Source organism: Hordeum vulgare, chromosome 7H, assembly GCF_904849725.1.
Source record: "Hordeum vulgare subsp. vulgare chromosome 7H, MorexV3_pseudomolecules_assembly, whole genome shotgun sequence".
Classification (NCBI taxonomy): Eukaryota; Viridiplantae; Streptophyta; class Magnoliopsida; order Poales; family Poaceae; genus Hordeum; species Hordeum vulgare.
This window is the reverse complement of record NC_058524.1, coordinates 356,277,522-356,302,722: the sequence shown is the minus strand read 5'-3', so window position 1 is coordinate 356,302,722 and position 25,201 is coordinate 356,277,522. Positions and strand designations below refer to the sequence as shown.

At 50.8% G+C, this 25,201-nt stretch overlaps 1 protein-coding gene across 1 annotated transcript in view; it reads left to right on the top strand.

Moving 5' to 3' along the window:
- Window positions 1-22,994, top strand: part of LOC123412966 — a 55,100-nt gene extending 32,106 nt beyond the window's left edge. Inside the window, exons 11-19 of the mRNA XM_045105917.1 lie at window positions 3,236-3,424; window positions 4,194-4,297; window positions 4,392-4,482; window positions 5,078-5,209; window positions 5,425-5,562; window positions 5,903-6,073; window positions 20,447-20,506; window positions 20,584-20,773; window positions 22,557-22,994. Of these exons, the coding sequence (XP_044961852.1) occupies window positions 3,236-3,424; window positions 4,194-4,297; window positions 4,392-4,482; window positions 5,078-5,209; window positions 5,425-5,562; window positions 5,903-6,073; window positions 20,447-20,506; window positions 20,584-20,718 (1,020 nt within the window). The 3' untranslated portion in view covers window positions 20,719-20,773; window positions 22,557-22,994. The remainder of the gene's footprint in view (window positions 1-3,235; window positions 3,425-4,193; window positions 4,298-4,391; window positions 4,483-5,077; window positions 5,210-5,424; window positions 5,563-5,902; window positions 6,074-20,446; window positions 20,507-20,583; window positions 20,774-22,556) is intronic.
- Window positions 22,995-25,201: the final 2,207 nt, after the last annotated feature.

The window sequence follows — 25,201 nt, the reverse complement described above, 5'->3', positions numbered from 1 at the left end:
CGCTCCAGTATCAAGAATCCATGGGGATGTACCTGAATGAGTAGATGGTGGTTTCTCAGTGCCAGAAGAGTCAACCACAAAAGCTGTAGAACCTGTCGGTGAAGAATCCCAAGCATTAAGCAGGCATCACAGTTGCGCAATCTCACGCGCCGACAGGGACAAGGACGAAGAGATCGAGGTAGAAACATCTGCTGACGATGTGTAGTCGCCACCACTCGTGAAAGCCGCGTGTATAGTCGACCGAGAGTAGCGAGTCGACGTAGAACCACATGTGGAAGCCACTTGGGGAGTCGACGTAGAGCGGTCTCCGTGGTGCGCGGAAGCCGCGAGAGAAGTCGGCATAGGACGACAATCACCAGGTGGAGAAGTCGTGGGAGGAATCACTGAAGAACAACCAACACGAGCCCGCAGAGGCGGTGCAGCTGCCGAAGGAGTTGACGTAGAGTGACCAGCGGACGCAGACAGCAGCGGGAACCAACGGACGGCGGACGCGGACAACAGCGGGAACCGGGGAGCCGGCGGACGCGAACGGCCCGAGGCGGAGCGGCTTGGAGAAGGCCGAGCGGACGCGGACGGCCTGAGGCGGAGCGGGGCGGCCTGAGGCAGCGCGGACGCGGATGGCCTGAGGCGGCCTGGAGACGGACGCGGACGGGGAAGACATGTCAACCAGAAAGGCAGCGCGGGCGTCTTGGCTGACTTGGATCAGAAAAACAGCAGATGAGAGGGAGCAGCGGCAGTGTATGTCCTTGGCATCGATCGATTGCAGCAGAGAGATTGATTTAGAAGAGATCGATCGAGAGAAGAACACTGGAAAAAAATGTAAAAAATGTCGATCGTCAGGCGAGTTGCAGTGCCGGAGAAAACCTAGGCTCTAATACCATGTTATGAAAGCAACTTGTATTATCAGGAGGCCAAAGCCAACATATATACACATACATGAGGATGCCAAAAGGCTACGGAAGGATGCCAAGAGACTAGAATGCAAAAGGCCAAAAGACATCACTAATAACATTTTGAAGAACCGCGTGAGAGGTATCACTTCTTCTGGTAACACTTGGACTCAATGTGACCATCCCTGTTGCAGTAGTTGCAATGGCGATGAGGATGGTCTCTCACCACGTATAAAAGGCTGAGCATTGAAGCAGGAAGGATCAGCCGGTGAAGCAGGTGAGCGATCAACAAGCACTGAGGGAACCTCCAACGAACCAGCGCCATGCAGATGAGTCTCCTTAGCACGGACCTTAGAGAGGGCCTCTAGAAGAGAGACACCAAGTACGCGCACAAATAGTTGGGTGCGACTCGGCTCAAACTCCTTATGGAGCCAAGACAAGAACTCATAAACACGATGAAACTCCAAGTCCGAACAGGCTGCCTTGCAACACCGACAGGAGCGACAACCAGCAGTATAGAGAGAATCAAGCTGATGCCAAATAGAAGAACTATGAGCATAGAAGTCATTGACGGTGGAATCACCCTGCTGAAGTGCATGCTCCTGGTGAACAACTGACAGATAGAGCCACCGGAGGGTTGATAGTGCTAACAAAGGTGAGTCCACATCTCGAAGGCTGTAGAGAATCCCACAAACCCAGAGAAAAACTGAGGCAGGACACTGGCACACAGGACATGCGCAGAACGAGCGCCATCAGTAACCACTGAGCTTAGGCAACCAACTCATCACAATAAGTGTCTAGAGCTGTCTGGTAGTCCGAAACCTGTTGGTCGTAGACAACAACAGCATCATCATCAATAACTTTGGCCGCAAATTTATCAGCCTGGGAAGCATTGGTGGCAGGAGCAGGTGGTGCTGGTGGGGTAGGCTTCACCGGGGCAACCGGACGCGAGGACATGGGATCTCGCCGGAGAGAAAGTTCCAGAGACGAAGACCACACATGCGAATGCGCATGTAGGCGACAGAGTCGGTGTAATTAACACTACAAAAAATCACCATAAAACGACGGATTGAAACATATCCCGACGAAGACGACATTGTGCCTATTTCTTTTTACAGCCAATGGATCTGGATAGGAGTAGCCTTTTGGCGGCTAAAGGACCACAGACTGCAGACTTAGCGAACGGTGGAGAAAGACTCAGTGCCAGCTAGCAGGTCCAGTGGTCAGAGGAAACAGCGGCGAGCAGGTCCAGCAGGGAGCGGGAGTGGCGCACTGGGCAGTCTCCTGGTGAACAGCAGTGGCAGCCAGGAGCTTGAAGTTGACATCAGCAGCCGTCCTGGGGAGAGGAGGGAACGACAATCTGGGGACTACAAGCTCCTCGTCACGAGCGGTAGTACAGGAAGTAGCAGTCCAGTCCAAGGAGGAGATGGGCGATCCAAATCAGATGGCTACCTAGCGTGACCGGTGTGCGAGAAGATGCGCACGAACCAACAGGGGAGACTGAGATCGATCAGGGATAAAGCATGAGTTGCACGTGCCCCCACCACACACTAACCGTAGCCTCTAATACCATGTTATCAATGCAACCCAAGGAACATAATGTATATTACACAAGACATAGGGTACAGGGAAGGACACATAGCCTAATACGGACTCCTAGACCAATACTAATACTCATTAACATGTACCACCTCCCTGCTACTTCTCATCGCCTATAAGGGAATCTACATATGTGAACCACTTGCGAGTCAGTAGCCAAGGCCCCACATGTAAGGCTTGCCTTCTAGTTCTGCCCCATCCTATTTTTCATGTAGTAGCCTTAGCAGGGCAAGGTCTCAACAGAAGGGAAGAAAGGCTCTATGGAATCCATGGATTATGAATCCAAGGACTAGTCAAGACTAGTCTATGAGTCTCAACTCCAGGGCCGACTACACTTCAGTGTCGACTAGTCTATGAGTCGCAACTTCAGTGGCGACTAGTGTCGATTACTCACACTTAGTGTACCAGTCTCAACCTCGGAACGACTCGTTGACTCGTAAACGTTGATGGAATCTCATCTTGGGCAAGGCGGAGCTGCTGAGGAAAGAAAGGAGGACCACGCCAATCTTGGGAGAGAACAGAGGGGATGAATAGGAATTAGAAGTGACATGATCTGTACAGCGGTGTTCCAGAGGTGGTGCAAAGTGCACTATTACCCCTCTACCATGGTGTTTTGTGTTTATTGTTGCAAAAGTGGTGATGTGTGCCACACGTGGCAATCTACTTGGTGCAAAGTGGGAGTTACGCCTCCCTGAATAATGCTATCTTTTGGTAAAGTTTGATGATCCTAGTTTCAATTGTTGCAGTCACTTGAAAGTGTTGAGGAAGCTTTGGTTAAGTTAGAAAATTTGCTTCAAGAATTGCATCTTTCCAGTTCCAACTCTGGTAAGGAGGATCTAAAGGCTGCATGTTCCGATCTAGAAATGATCAGAAGACTGAAGAAGGAAGCAGAATTTCTTGAGGCTTCCTTTCGAGCAAAAGCAGAATATCTGGAGGTGAGCTTAGTATTTTTACTATTTTTCTTCTACTGCAATTATCTGCAGTAGACATGTACTTTCCTGTTTGAAAATAGTCAGTCTTGCATACAAGTAATGCGATCACAGTGATTTCTTGAGGTATTTCACTGGTAAGTGTTGAGGAGTGCATTCCACCAACTATGGTGGCTATGAAGGACTAATTGTAACTTGCACTTCTTGAAGAGAACACTAGATCTCATTTCTTTTGGTTTCCCAATAGGAGTAGCTTAGGCTCCTGAGCTCCTTTCTGACTAGTTCTGGGGATGATTTATTTGTTTGAAAAGGTTTGTCCATCCTTCCACATGCTGCAATTGTATATGGTTTATATCATGAACATGAAGTTATTTAGTTGATTCCAGTAATACTTCCATGACTCTAAATGGCAGACTGCACAGTTTCAAATCTATTTGCACATCTATTATTATCTTTGGTGTGCTTGTCTCAGCAGTTTTCCAGAAACATGCAGAAGTAAATATCGAAATTGGAACTGGAATTGTTATATATATCTGTTTAACATTGAATATTTCCATTACCAACTCAGGATGAATATTCTTACTAGCATACTTTGGACAATGGGTACGCTTGTTCGTCCGATAGTCAGAATCTTGCAGACTTAGTTCTGCGTCCATCATAATTTAAGGCACACAAACATGAACCCCAATTGTATAGTCAATAATATCATAGGGTGACACAATAACGATTTTACACAACCATGATACATGTGCTAAAGTTTTTGATGGTTGACTAGGCTGATACTATTAGCAGCGTGTTGCCTCCTGCTGGCGAGGGAGAACACGGAAAGATGGGCAGCATGGTTAATGAGGTTTTAACACCACAAAAACCAGTAAATAGGTTATATTCTCTTGTAACTAATTCCATTATGGTTGTGATAGGTGATTTGCGGTGAAAATAAATGATTTCCTTTTTTTTATTCTTATTATGTTAGGATGGAGAACAATCGTCGTCCGTTTTGGGATTTTTTTGGTACGACTTCTGGAAGGAAAATTGTGCCAGCACAGCAAGCTTTGGATCAGGATGTATGAATTTCTGCATTATCTTCGTTACATTTCTCTGCATGGGTTTGCTGCACAACAAGCTGTGGATCAGCACAACAAGCGTGATTCTCCTCTATGGTTTGTGGGGTCGCCGGGTTGGTGATTGAGCTGCCGCAATGGGTGTGTGTGACACAGCTTTGCTAGTACTGGGACAGCACGCAGTCACCACACAGCCTCACACATGTTCACACCTCTGACTACATTCCCCGCACCATATCAGTGCCCATGTTTTATTATTCGTAAGAATGCGCCCACATTTTGGCCACTAATCTGTCTCCAACTCATGTTGACCGCCCACACATGGAAAAGAAGAGAAAAAAATAGGCAGCACACATACACAGGCCTTACCCATCAATGACATTACGTGGGGCTAGCCCAATTAACATCAGCAGCAAACTTGCCAGCCGCACCATTGCTTCTAGTCATCATCACCTATTATGCAAATGAGTTTTTGTAAGAAGTACATATTACTGGAAAATAATATCTATCTTCAACAATTTTATCTCAAAAGATGTTTTCTTGCACCATGTTAAATTTCTTATAGGTTTTCCCTGTTTTTTTTTTCCATTTGTGGAAGGCTTCTGCTGCCAAGGTGGATCAAATAGACATGGAGTCAAATGACATCCGCCGCTTCGAACAGTTGAGACGTGAGTTGATTGAGTTAGAAAGGAGAGTGCAGAAGAGTGCAGGTGGTGCTAAAAAAGAGGAGGTATGCTTGTTTAACATATATTTTTAGACAGCAAACGAGAATGCAGTTGGTATTTGAGCCAACACTTGAACCTGAGCAACACGTGACGATCAATCAGTCATGTTCTATTTGTAGTTCTGTTACATACCATTACCATACCATAATGGCTGGCTTTGTTATTGTAGAAATTTCTTCAGCTTTTATGAGTTATTCATCCAGCCATGTCCTGTTTTCAGTTCCAGGAAACGGAGGTTCAAGATGAAACAATGAGCTCTTTTGAGTCAGCACCCCCTCTGTCAGGGCCTTCTGGTTCAGTAATCAAGAAAGAAAATGTTATTACAAAATCGGTAGAGAAAGTTAAGGAGAGTACGACGGTATGACCATTTGAATTTTGTTCATCCTGCATAAGAAAATCCTGTAACATGGTTACTTTCACAAACATTCAAAACAACTCGTGCAGTTGGCCATTTCTTTACCAGATTTTGTGTTGTTTTCTGACACTAACGATGCTTGATGGCATCACAGTGTGTTAATATTTTCTATGGTGATAAATTTTGACAACACACAACAGTATTAGTTGAGTGGTATGATTGCAAATTATTTTGGTAGGGAATCTAATAGTCTAAGTAGCTGTTGCCTCTTTTCATTCCTTGCATTAAACTATTAATAGTATTGAAGGGTTAAAGTCTATTTCATCTTCTTTGTGCTGCACAGATTGTGTTGCAAGGGACACAGCTCTTAGCAATTGATACAGGAGCTGCTATGGGTTTACTGAAAAGATCTCTTATAGGGGAGGAACTAACTCAGAAGGAGAAGCAGGCTCTTCAGAGAACCCTGACAGATTTGGCATCTGTCGTTCCAATAGGAATACTCATGCTTCTACCAGTGAGTATTTCTTTCGGATTTGTACCTTCTGAACATGTTATGTGGGGGCAGACATATAAGCGTCGTGGTCGCCACTCGGCGCCTCCGCAGTCTAGTTCAGAGATAACACCAATACAAGATGGAATCGCTCTTGGTAATCCTCCAGATTAGGGGAACGCATCATCAGGAAGAATTCCTATTGATGGGGGTATTGCTACTGCAAGCAGAGTCCTTACGTGGAATTACTATTGATAGGAAAGCTACAGGTTAGTCCGTATAGAATAGACCATAGTTTCGTTCGTATTAGACATGGAGTCAGAGCTCAGAATCGGTTTGAAGGCAGACCCTCTCTATATATGAGGTAGCCACGCACAACATCTGCACCTAGGGCCTCCAGCCCTAGCTTCATCGTCTCTTCCACGGCTCCCAAGTTTCCCCGTATTGATCCTAATCTAATCCTCTACAGATTGCGTTCCCACAAATCAAGTTGTGACATTTTAGTTTCAGAGCTTGATGAACTAATGCAAAAGGAGTTCTTTGATTCGTCGTTGGCGGACAGAGATGCCGAGATGATGATGATCATGAGCATCCAAGAGGAAATGGACAGGGAGGTGGAGCACATTCTGAACTTCAAGGGTTTGATCAAAGAGAGAATAGTTTTCAACCAGGATAGGGTCGCTGGAGGACGGCTGCTCTACAAGGACTACTTTAAGCCTGGACCAACCGTCCCTGATAAAAAAAATTGTCGATTCTTCTGTATGCGCAAACCCTTGTTCTTGCACATGGTGGAGGGAGTGGGGGCACATGATTCTTACTTCAGGCTCAACAGGGATTGTTGCAGAGAACTCTCGTTCTCTCCTAAGCAGAAATGCACGGCTGATCTGAGGATTCTTGCATGAGGTACGGCCATCTATGCCGTTGGTGAAATGGTCCGAATGGGAGAGAGCACATGCCTGAAGACCACTATGAGATTTTCCCGCGTAATGGTGAAGGTGTTTGGAGTAGAGTATCTGATGGAACCAAATGTGCAAGATACATAAAGGTTGATGGCTATTGGAGCGGCAAGAGGTTTTCCAGTTATGTTCGGTTCAGTTGATTGCATGCATTGAGAATGGAAGAACTGCCTCAAAAGGTTTGTGCGGGATGTACCAAGATAAGATAAAGGAAACCACCATCATACTTGACTCAGTGGCATCAAGGGACTTGTCGATTTGGCATGCTTTCTTTGGCAATGCCTGGTTCTCACAACGACATTAATGTGCTCTAGCGATCTCCCCTGTTCAGGCGACTTTGTAATGGGAAATCGCTGTTAGGAAGTATTAGTATTAGTCTAGGAGTCCTTATTAGTCTATTAGTATTAGTCTAGGAGTCCTTATTAGTCTATGTTTACTTTCCTTGCACCTCAAGTCATGTGTAATATATATATGCCCCTTGGGCCTTCAATAGAGATAAGTTGCTTTCCTAACATGGTATCAGAGCCTAGGTTTAGGTCTCCGGACGCTGCAACTTGTCCTTAAGATCCACTATTTTTGTCCTCGATTGGTTTGTTCTTCTCTGGGTCGATCTTGCCTTCCGCTGTCGTTCCAATCTGGCGGCCGCTGCTGCTCCACGACACCACCAGCCCCGCGATCTGCCCGGCACGTTACAGCTGCGTGGGCCTTCCTAACTCCAGGATCCGCGCCGCGTCGTGCCGTGCTGTCCGAGGGACTCGACTCCGCGCCGCCACCACGGGACCAGCCGCCCGCCGCCGCCCGTCCTGGGAGTGCCGGCTCGCGTCCCCGCTCTTCGTCGTGGTGCACGGGGCCGCCCCTCACCGGATGTCGGGGATCTTCGTCCCCTCGGTCGGGTTCCTCCCGTTCGACGGGCCGGACGACGCCGTGCCGTCCCCGACGCTCGCCTTCGCCCGGCCTCGGAGGAGGCCGCCGCGCGCCTCCGCCTCGGTGCTCCTCGTCCCAGGCCGGATCCCGCCGCCAGTCTTCCGCCCTCGCCGGATTTTAGTCCACTGCCGCCGCCAGTCGTCCCAGGCCGGATCCCGCTGCCAGTCGCCCACCTCAGACGACACCCTCGCCGGATCGGGCGTGGATCGGGCTGCTGCCTCGCTGGATCTCGCCCCACTCTCGATCTGACTCTACTGTTGCGAGCCAGATTGGGATTGGCCCGCGTGCGGCTCTTCCTTCAACTGCTGCTAGCGACTGGTTGCGTTTTGCTGCTGCAGGCATGCTGCTTCGTCTCATGCCGCAAGCTGGCTTGACTACGTGCTGCCGCTAGCTACTTCCTCCTATACTACGTGGTGCTAGTTGTGTTCGGCTGCTACTTGGTGCTATCTGTTGTTAGCTGCTTACGTGCGATTAATGCTGCTACAACTCTGCTGTTTGGCCTCGTTATCATCTTCCGGTGCCATTGCATCTAGTCTATTATGTGTTTCCTATTTTTTCTTTGTTTTCCGCTGCGTCCACCAAATCCGTTGATATTTTTGTGTTTTCTCATGTCATGCGAGTCCACCATACCTTAGTCCGTCAGGCATTCTCCGGTCCTGATCCTTTCTATACAACTTTTTGTGGCCTATTTGCCCTTGTTGTTTTCTACAGGATTTTTTGGACTTCTTTTGCATTGTCAATCTATGTTCATCGTGCCTTAACCACCGAGCTTCTTTCGCCGTCGGTTGTCGTGGACTATGATTTTTTGCACAATGCTTTGTTCTCTTGATGTGGCATCTTCTTTTCACAACCCATCTTCTCCTGATACTTATGTTGTACCTTCAAGTGATGTGGTGTCTTCCTCTTGATGTGCCATCTTCTTTTTGTTAGGAAAGCAACTTATGTTTATTGAAGGCGCAAGGGGCATATATATATTACACAAGACTTGAGGTGCAAGGAAAGTAAACATAGACTAATAAGGACTCCTAGACTAATACTAATAGACTAATGAGGACTCCTAGACTAATACTAATACTTCCTAACCCCCCCCCCCTCAAATGCAAAGCGTATGCAATAGCATTGCATTTGAAGAAGTGTAATACTAAAAAAAACAATGATAATCCAAATCCGCGTCTTGAGAGTGTCGTCGTAGCATGAAGAGTCTTCAAAACTTGTCGAGTCGCCGAATGAGAGAACGAAGAGATGGCACATCAGAGGTAGACACCGCATCACTTGAAGATACAAGATAAGTATCAAGAGAAGATGGGTTGTCAAAAGAAGATGACACATCAAGAGAATAAAGCATTGCGCAGAAAATCATAGTCCACGACAACCGACGGCGAAAGAAGCTCGGCGGATAAGGCACGATGGACGTAGATCGACAATGCAAAAGAAGTCCAGAAAATCCTATAGAAAACAACAAGGGCAAATAGGCCGCAAAAGTTGCATAGAAAGGATCAGCACCAAAGAAAAGGCCGACGGACTAAGGTATGGTGGACTCACATGGCATGAGAAAACACAAAATATCAACGGATTTGGTGGACGCAGCGGAAAAAATAGAAAACTAGAAAACAGACACTAGATTAGGGATGATGGCAGCGGAAGAGAAAATAATAATAATATCATGGCGGCGAAGGCCAATTCCAACCAGAGTGTGCGTGAAACCGTCCTGACTGTGTAGAAGGTGGTTGCTCAGTGCGGGAAGCCTGAGTCAGAATACCAGCAGTACCCGTCGAGGAAGAACCTGAAGCAGCGAGCAGACGCTTAAGTAGCATAATATCCTGCTCAGTCAAAGTGATGGCTGAAGCTGTCGAGGTAGATGACGAAGTCTCTGTAGATGATGATTGCGCCTGGCGCAAGTGTTTCTTCTTCGTGTAGCAGTGGAACTCGATATGACCATCATTGTTGCAGTAGTCGCAATGTGGACGGGGGCGACCTGAGCCTCCAGAAGGAGTGGGCAAGAGCGGCGGAGCACTCGAGTGAGAAGGGGTCGGTGCAGCAGGGGGCGTAGAAGTAGCCCGAGCAGCGAGCACCGAGGGAACCTCCAGCAAACCAGCACCACTTAAGCGAGTCTCCTCAGCACGAATCTCAGAAAGCGCCTCCATGAGAGAAATATGGCCACGAGCAAACAACTGAGCACGCCGGTGCTCAAACTCCTTACGGAGCCGAGACAGGAACTCGTAGACGCGATGAAACTCCAAAGTTGGTCTGGACAGTCTGGCAACAGGGGCAAGTACGACAACCAGCAGTGCGGAGAGAATCGAGCTGGCGCCAGATAGCAGAACTCTGTGCGTAGAAGTCATCAACAGTAGAGTCACCCTGCTGAAGAGCATGCTCCTGACGAACCACGGAGAGGTATAAGGCATCACCAGAGGACGCATAGCGCTAACGAAGGCAAGTCCACATCTCAAAGGCAGTAGGAAGGCCCAAAAACTCAGAGGCAAACTGAGGTAGAACACTAGCAGTGAGAACAACTGCAGCATGAGCATCATCATCAAGCCACTGGGTGTAAGCGGACAGAGCACCGTGATAGACCTGAAGAGCCTCCTCATAAGCCAAGACCTTCGCATCATAAGCACGGATATCAGCCTCATCAGCAACCTTAGCTGCATCCTTTGTAGTCTGAGGAGCATCCGCAGGAAGAGCTGGAGGGATCGGCGGAGTGGGAGCCACAGGAGGAACCGGACGTGACGGACAGCAGACCTCGCCAAAAAGAACACCCCAGAGACGGATGCCACGCATGTGAATGCGCATAAAGCCAATGAACTCGGTGTAGTTACTACCATCGAAGATCACGAACAACGAGGGACAGCAACATAGCCCGACGCAGTAAACATTTTTTTTCGTTTTGGAAAAGAAATCAGTCAACGGGATCGAAACCGCGTCGACAGCAGAGAGAACCGCGAGATCCGATCAGACGGTAGGTGGAGCGGGGCGAGATCGAGTGCCAACCCAGGCAGCAGTCGGGGCGGCTGATTGGCGGGCGGCTGGTTCCGACCCAAGGGCTCCCTCCAGCCACGAGATGGATAGATCGAGGGGCTCCCTCCAGCCTGGCCCACGAGACGGCTCCCTCCAGCCACGAGACGGACAGATCGGGAGGCTTGGACGAGATCGAGGGGCTCCCTCCAGCCTGGCCTCTCCCTCCAGCCACGAGACGGACAGATCGGGAGGCTTGTACAACACGATGTCGCCGGCAGTGGGCAGTGCCTGCGCGTCCTTCTTTTCTGCGGAAGCTTGGACGGTCTGGAGCTGCTTGAGCTGCTGCTCGGCGGCGGCTGGGAGCAGGTGCGTGACCAGAATCTGGGTGGGTCGTGGGAGTCGCGGGAGATGGTCAAGATCCTACCAACGTAGTATTAGGAAAAACGATTGTGCGGCCTACATCATCCTACGTTCAAGGACTAAATAAGCCTAGACGCGAGGGGTTGTGTTGAAATATACCGCCCATTTCTCTCCATCAGTTCAGTCTTTTGGTCTTTTGGATGAGTTGGGTGGTGCATGAATTCAATAGAATGCACACGGCCAACACCAACGCACACACACAAAACATGCCGGTGAATAGCAAAGTCATGTAAGATCAAAAGATATGCGAAGGCAAGGAAAAAAAGAAAAGGACCCCAAAGCGACCGGAGCCACTAGCATCAAACAATAACAATGACCATATACACACCAACCATCTGATGACACCACAGGATGACAAGATTTTTCAACAGCAACGCCTTCAGGAAGGGAGCGACACTCAATTGTCCTCATCACTTATCGGCCCAGTGGGAATCAGGGTGCGGAGGATGGCTCGACCGCGGCCGCTCCGGAAGAAGCCGCCTCGCGAGGCCCTTCACCGCCAGGCTAAGCCTAGCTAAGGCCACCAAGTACCGAAGCGCGTCGCGAGGCTGCTTCATGAGGTATCTCGTATGGCGCCAGCCGTGGGGCTCCGCACCCATCTGACGTCCCGTTGTCAGGATAAGGATGGCAAGGCATGACCGAAGCCTAGTTTCCATTCTGGTGATAAGGGCGCAGCGGCGTCTGCCTCCCTCAAAGGGAGTTCCAAAGCGTTTCCTCTTTGGTGCAAGGAGATCAGGACGGAGGTCATCACCGAGGCCACTAGCACGTCAGGATGACTACTTTAACAGGCGGAGACCGCCTTTAGTCAGGATAAACCTGGGCGCCTGTCCCCCTTTGAATTGCTGTCCCGTGGCCACCCTTTCCCGCTCATATTTTCGGGAAGAGGACCAAGGCACTACAAAAGGGGCAGGGCCGCTTCCATGTAAGGGGATCGCCGCACCTCGTGTACCCTGAGCTACAAGCTCTCCATTACAGAGCAATCCAACATAGGCAGGCGTAGGGTATTACACTGCACGGTGGCCCAAACCTGGGTAGCTGGCGCGTCCCTGTCGTGTCTGGTGTGAGTGAGTGCACTCGTCGTGGGCTTTTGCCGTAGTTGTCCTCGGGTCATAGGTTGCCAAGCAAAGCCCCCCAGAGTTCGAACCCTAGTTCTTGGAGAGGTTTCTTGGACGCAGGTCCTAGACTTCGACATTTGGCGCGCCTGGTAGGGGGACATGTCGTCTTCGCGCCTTTGACCTCAACGCCAACATCGGCATGGACGATGCCACTGCTCGGAGGGAACGCACAGCGCACCGAGCTGTCTCCAGGGCCCGCGCGACGCCCACCGCTCGAGGTGCCTCGGGACGGCGCCCTCGTGCTGTCACTGAGCCCGTTGGGGAGCGGTTGTCCTCCTTCGTTCACCCGTCGGTGAATGAGCAGGCGTGTGGCCACTCTGCCTCAACCTCCTCGCTTGCGCGTCGCGACCCTCCTGATCCGCACGCCGCGCTGCTCATGGCACGCGAGCTGCTTTGTTGTCGCCCTGCCAGGGACAGCCGCGACGCCTGGCTCGAACGCGTCACCGAGGTCACCTTCGCTGCACGCGGCGGCTAGGCGGCCCCTTGCTTCTTGCCCGCTTCACTGCGGCGCGTCGAGCGACCCAGACGCACCGTTTGTCCTCCTCTGGGCCGCGGCGCAGCTGGATGGCGCCGCACAGCATACGCCTCGGAGCCGTCCCATGGTTCGTCCGCGCTAGGCGGAGTCGGCGGCTACCACCAAATCGTCTGTCGTATGCCTCGTGGCGTTGCTGCAGTTGTGCGCGGGAGCCGCGTGGCTCCGGCCAGGGGCGTTGTCACTAGTGGGGGCTCCCAAGGGCCCCGTGGGGTGGCTTGCATCCTAGGAGGGTCCCAGCCCCCCCGCCAAACACCACCCCAAGCGCTTCTCGCGCGAGGTGAACGCGGCCCTCCCGGCACCTGAGTCCGTCGGCCGCCTCAAGTGGTCCGAATCCCCAGTCGCCTTCGACACCATGTATCACCCCAGTGGTCTATTGGAGTTTTTCGTTCAGGAGATCGAGAAACTCCAAGATGTCGGAATCATCCGCGAAGTATTCCACCCAAAGTGGATTGCCAACCCCGTTGTCGTCGCCAAGCCGCACGGTGGCAATCATATGTGCATCGACTTCATCAACCTCAACAAGGCCTGCCCCAAGGACCACTTACCGCTGTCAAGAATCGACCAGATAGTGGACTCCACCCTGGGTGCGATATGCTCCGCTTTCTAGACACCTTCTGAGGCTATCATTAGATCAAGATGGCAAGGGAGGATGAGGAGAAAACCACCTTCATCACCCCTTGCAAGGTGTTCTGCTACGTGTGCATGCCCTTTGGCCTGAAGAGTGCGGAAGTCACCTTCCAGAGGGTGATGCGCATATCTGCCTGGGTGCCAGATGGGGAGAAATGCGGAGGCATACGTCGACGACATCGTCATCAAAACGCGCGCACCCTCATTGAGGACCTGGGAGAAACTTTCGCCAACCTGCATAAGGTCAACCTTAAACTCAACCCCGCCAAATGCGTCTTTGGCGTCCCTTCCGTCCAGCTCCTTGGCTTCCTGGTCTCCCATCGCGTCATCGGGGCTAACCTGAGAAGATCAAGGCCATTGAGGAAATGCGGCCGCCCCGCAACCTCAAGGAGATGCAACGCTTGACGGGGTGCATGGCCTCGCTCGGCCGCTTCATATCCAAGTTTGGCGAGCGGGCTCTGCCGTTTTTCAAGCTCATGAAGAGGTCTGGCCCCTTCAAGTGGAACCTCAAGGCCGCCGCCGCCTTTGAGGACCTCAAGAAGTACCTCACGAGCCCTCCCATCATGATCGCCCCGTGCCCACGCGAGCACTTTCTGCTGTACCTAGCGGCCATTCTCCAAACGGCCAGCGCAACCCTTGTGGTGGAGCGAGAGGAGCGAGTCTGCACTAAGAAGAAGCCTGCCGAGTCTGTGCCTGCAGATGCCGCCCCTGCGGAGGCAAATGCTTGAGCCCCTCAAGGCCCTGTCGGCGCCTGTCGAGGGCCCTCCTCAGGAGGCCTAAGCACCCCCTCAGGAGGCCTCTGGAGTCCCGCCTCCGGAGGCCCCTGCAGCGCCGCTGCCTGAGCTCCCCAATGAGCACGACTTGGACACCACTGTCATGCGCCTCGTCGAGCACCCTGTCTACTTCGTCAGCACGGTGCTTCCAGACGCACACGAGCGATACCCCATGTAGCAGAAGCTCCTCCTGGCCTCCAGGAAGCTGCGCCACTACTTCCAGGGTCACCCAGTCAGAGTGATCTCCTCCTATCTGTTGCAACAGGTCCTGTAGAGCCCGAACGCCACCGCCTGCGTTGCTGAATGGAACATCGAGTTGTAGCCCTTCGAGCTGGAGTTCCTCACCACGAGGACCATCAAGGGCGCGGCCTTGGCGTACTTCGCGGCAGAGTGGACAGACCCGCACCAGGGCAAGCCTCGTGAGGAGTCGCTCTTGTCTGAGGAGGCCATCTCCGGAGGCTGGAGCATGCACTTCGACGAGGCCTTCACGCGCCAGGGCGCGGGGGCTGGTGTGGTTCTCACTACGCCCAGAGGCGACAAGCTCTACTACGCAGTACAACTCTGCTTTAGCCGCACCGACAAGGTCTCCAACAAGTTCGTCGAGTAGGAGGGACTCATCATTGGGCTCAAGGCCGCCATCACGCTTGGAGTCAGGTGCATCGTCATCAAGGGGGACTCATAGCTCCTTGTCAACTTCTCCAACAAGAAGTACAAGCCGAAAGATGAGCACATGGCGGCCTACCTGGACGAGGTGCGCAAGCTCGAGAAGCGCTTCATGGGCATGGAGCTCCAACACATCCTTCGCGGGGCAACATCGAGGCACATGAAATCGCCAAGCGCGCTTCTCGCCATGAGCCCCAGGACCCCGACGTCTTCGAGGAGCGGCTCTTGAAGCCCTCAGCGGCACCTCCGATCATTAGCTTTGCGGCGCCTCATGAGGAGCTCCCTCCTGCACCACCCATGGGCACACCAGACTGCGGACCATCCTCAGACGCTCGTCTGCTGCTGGCGCTTGAGTCGCAGCCTGAGAACTGGACCACGGAGATCAAGGCCTACCTGGAGGGTGGCGTCCTCCCGGAGATCGACGCAGAAGCAGAGCGTGTGGTCTGCCAAGCCACGCTCTACCACTTGAAAGAGGGTGACCTATACCGCCACCACCCAAACGGAATCGCGCCGCGGTGCATCTCCAAGGAGCAAGGGCTCCAAGAAGCAAGGGCGCGAGCTGCTCGCCGACATCCACAGAGGCTACTGCGGCCACCACTCGACCTTGCGCACTCTCGTAGGTAAAGCATTCCGCAGCGGCTTCTACTGGCCCACAACGCTCGAGGATGCCTCGGAGCTGGTTCAGGCGTGCGAGGCTTGCCAATTCCACGCGAAGCAGATTCATCAGCCAGTGCAAGGGCTCCAGACCATCCCCCTCTCGTGGCCCTTTGCGGTCTAGGGGTTGGATATCCTCGGGCCCTTCTCTCGTGCGGCTGGCGGCTATCGCTACCTCTATGTCGCCATCAACAAGTTCACCAAGTGGGCGAAGGTGGAGCCTGTTCGGGCCATACCGACTGGGTCCACGATCAAGTTCATCAAGGGTTTGGTGTGCCCCTTCGGCGTCCCCAACTGCATCATCACGGACAACGACATGCAGTTCACCAGTGGCATCTTCAAGACCTACCGCGCCACCATTGGCACGCAGATCTGCTTCGCCTCCGTGGCACACCCTGGACGCAACCGTCAGGCCGAACGTGCCAACGTGGAGGTCCTCAAGGGCCTCAAGACCAGAAGCTTTAAGAAGCAGCTCACGGCCTGCGGCAAGGGCTGGCTGAACGAGCTCCCATCCGTGCTATGGTCCATTCGCACCACGGCGACCAAGCCCACCTGCGAGGCGCCTTTCTTCCTCGTCTACGGGGCAGAAGCGGTTCTCCCGGCCGAGGTCAAGCACCGGTCCCCGCGGGTTTTGGCTTTCGATGAATCTCGTCAGGGCGGCCTGCGGGAGGATGACTTGCTTTTTCCTCGAAGGGGCTCGTCGCCAGGCTGCCCTCCGCACGGCAAGGTACCAACAGGCGTTGCGTCGCTATCACAGCCGCAACATACGCCCCCGCACCCTCGAGGCGGGCAACCTTGTCCTGAGCCGGATCCTCTCTAGAGAAGGACTCCACAAACTCTCACTCATGTGGGAGGGCCCTTTCAGGGTCACGCACATCTCCTGGTCCGGCGCGACACGACTCGAAATGGAGGAGGGTGTTCCGGTACAGAACATCCAACATCTTCGCAAGTTTTATTCGTGGCCCCACGGGTACGAATGAAATGGAGCTGTACACGCTCCGGAGCTCTCTCTACCAGCGCTGCATTCGGCATGCGGGAGCTCCCTCCCACTCTCGTGGAAGCCTCATGCTCAGCGCTGGCGTCCCACTCTCGTGGAAGCCCCATGCTCCGCGCTGGCGGCCTACTTACCTAAGGGTCCTACCGGCCGTCACATCCTCAAGCTGACTCGTGTCGAACATGGCACCATGTATCTTTCTCTTGTATAATGAATCTATTTCATGCATCAGTAAAGTTTATTTCCTTCGGAGCTCTGTGCTTGCAACTGAGTATTCCTCAGGAGGGGCGCGTGCTCGTGATCTTTCCCGTGTCTGTCACGCGAGCGGGGGCTGGGCACGATGCCTGTGCTCGGGTCAGTCCCAACAGCACTGCAAAATCCAAGCGACTGAGCTCGGGCTCGCAGGCCTGTTGCCGTGTACATCACCTCACCAGGTCCTTGGTGGTCTTGTCTCCTCGCATAACACCCATAGGTGACCCCGGGAGCGAGCCCTGCTGCATTACTTGTGAAAAGTTGGCAATTTCCTGGTGCAGGATATCGAAGGCCTTAAGAGCACCCCTTCGGAGGCCTCGCGAGCGACGTTCCGTGGGAAGAAGGCTTTGCGAGGGACCGCGCCTCACGAACCGCTCCTTGCGGAGGACTCGCTCCAAGCCGCACACATCGAAGTAGCTAAGAAAGCACAACGCGGGTCTTCTCCCTCTCGTTTCGCTCTCGAGGCATCCTGATTTCCTTGGCACGAGCCGCCTACACGTCAAGGGGGGATCCTGAGCATCGCGTCTCAGGGACTCCTACCAGCCCTAAGAGCCCTACACCCTCTGGCCTTGCTGAGCGCACGCTTCAGGCATACTAGGGCAGTTGTAGCCCGCTTTGGCGGTTGGGCCCCGACGACATAGGGCACAAAGGCAACGTAAAAGGGAAAGTAAGGCTTGGGGAGGAAAACAAAAAAGCATAAAAAGTCAAGTACTTAAGACATAGTGCCATACAAGATATTTTCACGCCCCCCCGAGCTACATTGATTGTGCAGGGGCAAAAGGAAGGAATCGTCCTCAGGGGTCCGCCCCAGACGCCGCTTGCGCCTAGTCAGAATCCTCGTCTTCACTCTTGACGTTTTGGGGGCTCCCATCACTTTCGCTCCCGCCGGAGGAATCGGAGCCGCTTCCGCTGCGGTGGCCGTGGAGCGCGTCCGGCCCTCGAGGGGAACCCTCATCGCCACGGTCGAAGCGTGACCCCGGCCCCGGCCCCTGCTCCTTGCCGACGCTGGCTCTAGCGGCTCCGCCTCCTCCGCCGTTCTCTTCCCTTTCCTGGCTGCGGAGAGCTTCCTCTTGGGAGCCATGGCCACGACGGTTGCTGACGGAGGTGGGGAAGTTGGAGAAAGGGGGAAGCCGAGTTGTCGGTCGCGAGGCAGACTGAGGATGGGGTGAAGGAGCAATGGTGTGCCTACGCCCCGCACGTGCCGGCTTTATCGTTGAGGCGGTGGTTACCGAGGCGTCGTGGGAAGTGGAGGCGCCGCGCCCGCAAAAGCCGCCATGCGTCGCCTCTTGGCCTGGCAGCTCGATGGGCCCCACACCGTTTCGTCCCTAATGGGCGGAACGTTCTCACCGCGGGTTCGGGGGCTACTCTCGGCCCAGTGGGAACTATGGCCCGTCTGCCTCCGGCCCAGGAGGCGACATTTGGGCCGGCCCGTGGAGGACGGCTTGGCTGCGGCCGCTCCGAAAGAAGCCGCCTCGCGAGGGGCTAGCCTCGCAAGGCCCCTCACCGCCAGGCTAAGCCTAGCTAAGGCCACCAAGTACCGAAGCGCCTCGTGAGGCCACCACTCGCGAGGCCGCTTCATGAGGTATCTCGTATGGCGCCAGTCGCGGGGCTCTGCGCCCATCACGTGGATGACGTCCCATTGTCAGGATAAGGACGGTGGGGCATGACCGAAGCCTACTTTCCATTTTGATGATGAGGGAGCAACGGCGTCTGCCTCCCCCAAAGCGTTTCCTCTTTTGTGCAAGGAGATCAGGACGGATCAGCGCATCGGGGTGGAGGTCATCATCGAGCCCACCAGCATGTCAGGATGACTACTTTAACATGCGGAGACCGCCTTTAGTCAGGATAAGCCTAAGTGCCTGTCCCCCTTTGAATTGCGGTCCTATGGCCACCCTTTCCCGCTCATATTTCAGGGAAGAGGACCAAGGCACTACACAAGTGGCAGGGCCGCTTCCATGTAAGGGGATCTAACCATTCTCCCCCACACTTCGTGTACCCTGAGCTACAAGCTCTCCATTACAGAGCAATCCAACACAGGCATGAGTAGGGTATTACACCGCATGGTGGCCCGAACCTGGATAGCTGGCGCGTCCTCGTCGTGTCCGGTGTGAGTCAGTGCGCTCGTCATGGTCTCGCCGTAGTTGTCGTCGGGTCATAGGTTGCCAAGCAAAGCCCCCCAGAGTATGAACCCTAGTTCTTGGAGAGGTTTCTTGGACGCAGATCCTTGACCCCGACATCACTGGATCCAACCATCCAAGGCTAGGATCTAGGTTTTCACCCTGAAAAATTAGTTTGAGCATATCCGAGCAATGCCTTCAACAATGTAACGACGTAAAAACATCGCCATTGCGTTGTATAACTAACTCATGTCAGACCTAGAGTGCTCAAGTAACACCACCATCGACATCACTTATGTGTTGCCATCACTTTTCGGTGATCCCAGCTGCTACATGCGATGTGCAACCAATGTGCAACAGCAGCTGTCACACAACCATCCTTCTGCGTCAAGCCGTCGTCCATAGTTTGCAACTCCCCATTGAAGTCAACCACTGAATCTAGAGAGAGGACTCTCGGGAAGACCTTTCGGTGGCCACCGCAAACCATGGTAGTGTGGTTCCTTCGCCAACCAAGGTCCTTCGAGCCAGGCTGTACAGAGGTGTGTGGCAAGTGCTTATTCAGTGGGAAGGCTTTGTAGCTTCAGATGCTTCATGGGAAGATGTTGAAGCTTTCAAGTGTCTTTATATTGTGTTCCAGCTTGAGGACGAGCTGTTCATCGACAGAAGGAGAGATGTTATGTAGGGGCAGACATATAAGGGTCATGGTCATGGTTACCACTTGGCGCCTCCGCAGTCTAGTTCAGAGATAACACCAATACAAGATGGAGAATCCTCCAGATTAGGGGAACGCATCACCAGGAGGAATTCCTATTGATAGCGTCCTTAGGTAGACTTATTATTACTGTTGATAGGAAAGCTATAGGTTAGTCCGTATGAATAGACCGTAGGTTTGGTCGTGAGTCAGAGACTTAGAGTTGGTATGTAAGGCAGACCCTCTATATATTATATATAAAAATGAGGTAGCCACCGTGAGATTTAATGAAGCAGAGAATTAGGAGATACCCCTTCTTTCTCTGCCCCTCAGCTCCTCACACATAACATCTGCACCTAGGGCCTCCAGCCCTAGCTGCATCTTCCCTTCCATGGCTCCCAAGTGCTCCCATATTGATTCCTAATCTAATTCTCCCCTACAGATTGCGTTCCCACAAATCAAGCTGTAGGAGAACAAGTCTCCGGAGGTCCATATTGTTTCTTTCTTCCAGTTTTGTGCCATAATCCTGTAATCTCTTTGCTTCATCCACTGTTACCCATATTGGGACAATCCAACTCATTTAATACCAAGTCGGGATGGTCAAGGATTTTGTTTTGTGCGCCTAAGAGTGTAAATCATATTTCTTGGCTTGTGAACTTTGGCTTTAGTGCAGTTGTCTCCATGTCAGAGCATTATAAACAGGTGCCTTTGTTTCCAGGTTACTGCTGTTGGGCATGCTGCTATTTTGGCTTTCATCCAGAGATATGTGCCTTCCATGGTTTGTAACTCTGTATAAACCCTCATTACTCTCCTCGTTGCAACATGTAAATGTAAGTGTATGTTTGTGTATTGTAGATCCCATCCACATATGGCCCCGAGAGGTTAGATCTCCTCAGGCAGCTTGAGGAAGTGAAGGAAATGAAATTGTCTGAAGGCAGCAGTGAAGATATTTCTGACGCAATTGGTTTGAGAGGTGACCAAGTGAAATAAGCTGACCATGTACAGATGGACACAAGTATATTTCTGATTGTCTTTTCTGTAAAGGGTAAGTAATAATCTGACTTGTGCACGCTTGCTGCATTTCTTCATTTCCTTGTTTTTAGTAACTGCCTGCATTCTGGCTTCCTTAGAACTAAAACTGTTCCACTTAGTTAACCACACTATCTGCTTACAAATGTTTGGCTTTGCCTGCGATGAGCTTTCTCTAAGTATGACTACTAGTTGTAGGTTCCCAACACAACACAGCCTCTCGTAATGCACGTTAATAGAAGTTCTAGATTGTACATGTATTTACTCCCTATGATCCATATTAATTGATGCTGGGTTAGGTCAAAGTTAGTACAACTTTGTACTAAGCCAGCGTTAATTAATATGGATTGGAGGGAGTATTTATTTTTGCAAACAGTGCACGTGAAGAGAAATGATAACTTTATTTCTGAAAAATACACCCAAACCATCATAATTTTTCTGAGTTGCATTTATAGATACTCCTGTTAAGCTTCATGCACTAGCCAATGCAACCAAAAGTCTGAACTGATGAAAAAGCTAGGCAATCCACATATACACTTGAACACCCCCTCTCACGTGTGATGCATGAAGTTAACATGTGGATAGACTCATAGGTATGGCTCAAGAGGCCTATACGTGGACACAGGACACAAGGGGGGAGCAACATTTTTCAGATAAATTGCGAAGCCAGGGCTAGACAATCCACATTTAGGTGGCGTTTGGTTCGTGGGCGAGGATGACGTGGCTGAGGATATCCTTAACCAGGTGGTTGGGGATAGCCAGTTTATGTTGTTTGGTTGTGAGGGATTGAGTGAGTTGGATAACCACATTTTATTGTTTGGTTGGGAGGATAAGAGGTGGCTAGATATAGGCATTTGTGTGTTTGAAATAGAATTAAAGTTGAGCTGAGAACATCAGGTCGCATATACAGAAAGAACAGAGAAGCTCTCTCCAATTCCTAAAACCAGAGATCTCGCAGTTCCCAGCCACCAGAGCTTCGCGTTCCCCGACGCCAGATCTCCCTGTTTCCCCGCCGTCGGTGCTTCCCGCTCCCCGCTCCCCGCTGTCGACGCTTCCCGCTCCCCACCAGCCCATGGCCACATATCGCCATTAGGGATGACAGAGAAGAGAGAGGGAAAGGAGGGACACGAAGGATCTGAACTTGAAAGGAGGGCCACATCCAAATCGTCGACACCGCCGCTGCTTCTTTGTTCAGGCGAGGGAGCTATGAGGGTTCCATCGGGTGAGGGATTGCGGAAGAAGGAAAAGGAAAATGATTCACGCGTGGTTGGCTGCCCTCATCCGCGAAAATCTCACGACTTTCCTCAGCCAGATTTTAGCCGAATATTCCCAAGCATCTGGTTATCCCTATCCTCCCTTGCTCCCCAACCAAACGAGTGGCATCCTAAAAAAAACTGGCTATCCCTGTCCCTACGGTGGATAACCACAGAACCAAACGCCACCTTACACTTCAACAACTCCCTCCGTAAAGAAATATAAGAGCGATTAGATCACTAAACTAAGAGCGTTTAGATCACTTTTAGTCTGCAACAATCACTTTTAGAGCTCTTATATTTCTTTACGGAGGGAGTATATGTTAAAGTCTGCAACATACATAATACAAACCATGCTTCAACTAAGAGGGACGAGAGTATATGATTTTTTAGAAAGAGATACAACTCATATAGGTCCTCTTCTTTGGAGACTTCAAACTCAGAAAGGTTATTTGTTTCTCTTAAAGATGATGTTCCTTTGTAGCGCTTTTGCCTGTAATTATCTCACAGATGATGCTCTGAACCATTTTCTCAACATTTGTGTAGTGTTTTTGAACAAGAGGCGGGAGGGTTCGTTTCCTTATACTCTACTCCTAGAAGACCAAGCACAGCTACAAATGTTACAACCTTACTATGCATGGGCATACGTTGAAGGGCTATTCTTCAAGTTATATGCCTTTGTAGATCTTTGTCCATATTTAATAGTTACAACTTACGAGGGTATTAGGTGCCCGGTCAGCATATATGATCAACGTCCAAGTTCCTTTTGCATAATGGCTTTGTAGAGTAGGCACTTTGATGAGTGGATCGAATACCTAGCTAGATATTTGTATATCACATGTTGTCATGTAACCCCATGTTCTAGGTTGTAATGTATTTGAGATAATTAGCTGTTCATACATGAACTTGCCTAGGACCTGCTATTCCGTACATGTCGCAAAATCGCTTTAGTTATTTTGAACACAACATCCGCTCTTTGTCAAATTAACGCTGTTGTCATTTGTTTCTTTTTCGTTTTTTGGGCTTGATGTGTTGTTCACCCCAGCAATGATCTTTGTACGGTGTTGGTTGCTTTGTATCAAAGCGGGGGAAACCCTTTAAAAAAACACAACAGATGTAGGCATTCATACATACACACCTACACTTATCTCTATGCATACACACTGTATCACTATGAGACCCTTTAAGAGATCATCTTGAGGTTGATGAAGATACCCTTCGGTCTATTCACACTGAATGAACATTGTTGGAAAACCTAAACTAAATCTAGAAAAAATATGAGCATCAGTGCCAAATCTCGCATTTGAACCCTTGTTCCACTATAAGGAACCTAACTATCTGAGCTAGACTTAGTTCTCCAAAATCGTATTATTTGATCAATTAACTTTGTGGCGGGTGTGATTTCATATAAAAGTAACCGAGCCGAGCCCACCTTGCTGACTAACTCTACTTTGTGATTTCATATAAAAGTAACCGAGCCAAGCCCACCTTGTTGACTAACTCTACTTACGATTGGGAATGTAGAGCGGCACGCCCCGATCCGCCTTGCTTTCAAGTCAAAATATTTTAGATTAGTTATAATTATTTTGTTAGATTTACTTTAATTTGAATTAATATTATGTTATGCGGGCGGATGCCCGCCTACATCCCTGCGTACGATCAAGCATCTCTTATTGAGGAGAATCAAGTGTTGAGAGCACATCTTGAGAAATGGCTAGTTCAAGAACCTCAGTGTTGGGTCAACACAGACGTGTTTACAAAGGAGGGACTTGGTTGTAAGGGATTAGAGAATATAATTGATGGAATTGTTGATGTGTTATTGTTGTCTACACACACACATGCGAGCTATTTCGTTACGGAATATACTATACTTGCACTGACCGAGAACACTGCTGAACGGGTGTGTTGTTTAAGTAGAACTGATGTGTCTGCGTCTTCCACGGACGGAAGAAGATAGTCCTCCGACGAGTTTTCAACGGTTCTTCGGGGCGCTCCTGCTTGTGTGCGTGGCCAGATGATGCTTAGACGAGATTTTGAACGCGTGCCCATGTCTGCGGTCATATTTTTTGAGCTGAAGGAGGTCGCCGTGCGCCATGTATTTCACGGGCGAAAGAAGAGGTTCCTCCGGCGAGCTGCCGATGGTTCTCGGGGGCGCTCCTGCTGGTGTGCGTGGTCAGAGGATGGTTAGACGAGATTGCGCATGCGCGCCTGTGCTTTTTGTCGTGTTTTTCGAGCTCAGGGAGGCCGCCGGTGACGGTGTGAGTCGTATGGTGGAGATGTTCCCGGCGCCGGTGTTCGCTTTCTGTTCCTAGAGTGCAATTTAGGTTCATACGCGCTTTGTATGTACTCTAGGGATCTTCAATGCATCACTGCGTGAAGTTTCTGTTGAATTATAACGGGTATTTCTCGTCAAAATTTGCCGTGCGTCCGCCTGGCCTGTGTTGGTCAAGCTGGGTTGCCCGGCTCCTTTTTTCTTTTATAAATGACTTTTATTACTTAAGAAGTTTTAAGCACACAATCACAGTTGAAAAGTACGAAAAATAGAACGGCAACAGACGTAATACAATCATGTTGGTGTAAATCGTCGTCGTCTATGGAGGACCTATCCAGAGATTACGTTGTCATCCATGTGGAATAAAAATATCCCTCGCCACTTTCTTCAGTCGCATAGAAGCCTTCATAAAAAGGTTTTAAAGGTCTCAAAACTTCATTCATTGTAAGGTGGATCACGAACGGAGAATACCTGTGCATCAAAAGAAAACCTGTAAATGAGAGGAATTTTTATCATTAAAAACCTTGTCTTTCTACTCAGTCAGAGCGACCATATAACGCCAAGCGCTCCCACCCTTAAAATGGTTCTAAACTTTTTATCAATCCAAAATAACCAGTTACCAAAAACATTGGCAACTGAAGTTCAAGTTGGAAGCCATCTCGATAGCTGATCAAATAGACCGTGCAAACTGGTAGTCGAAGAATAAATGTTTATTGTCTCTTCTTGAGGATAAAATACACACTTCGTGTTGCCATGTCAGTTCTGTTTAACGAGGTTATTTTTAGTTAAAATGACACCTTTGCGAAGGTACCACACAAATATCTTTAATTTGAATGGAACCTTCATGGGCCATTTTTTGTTATTATTGACTGGCACATCAGCCTGTACCAATGCGTATACCATGGAATCCATTGAGAAT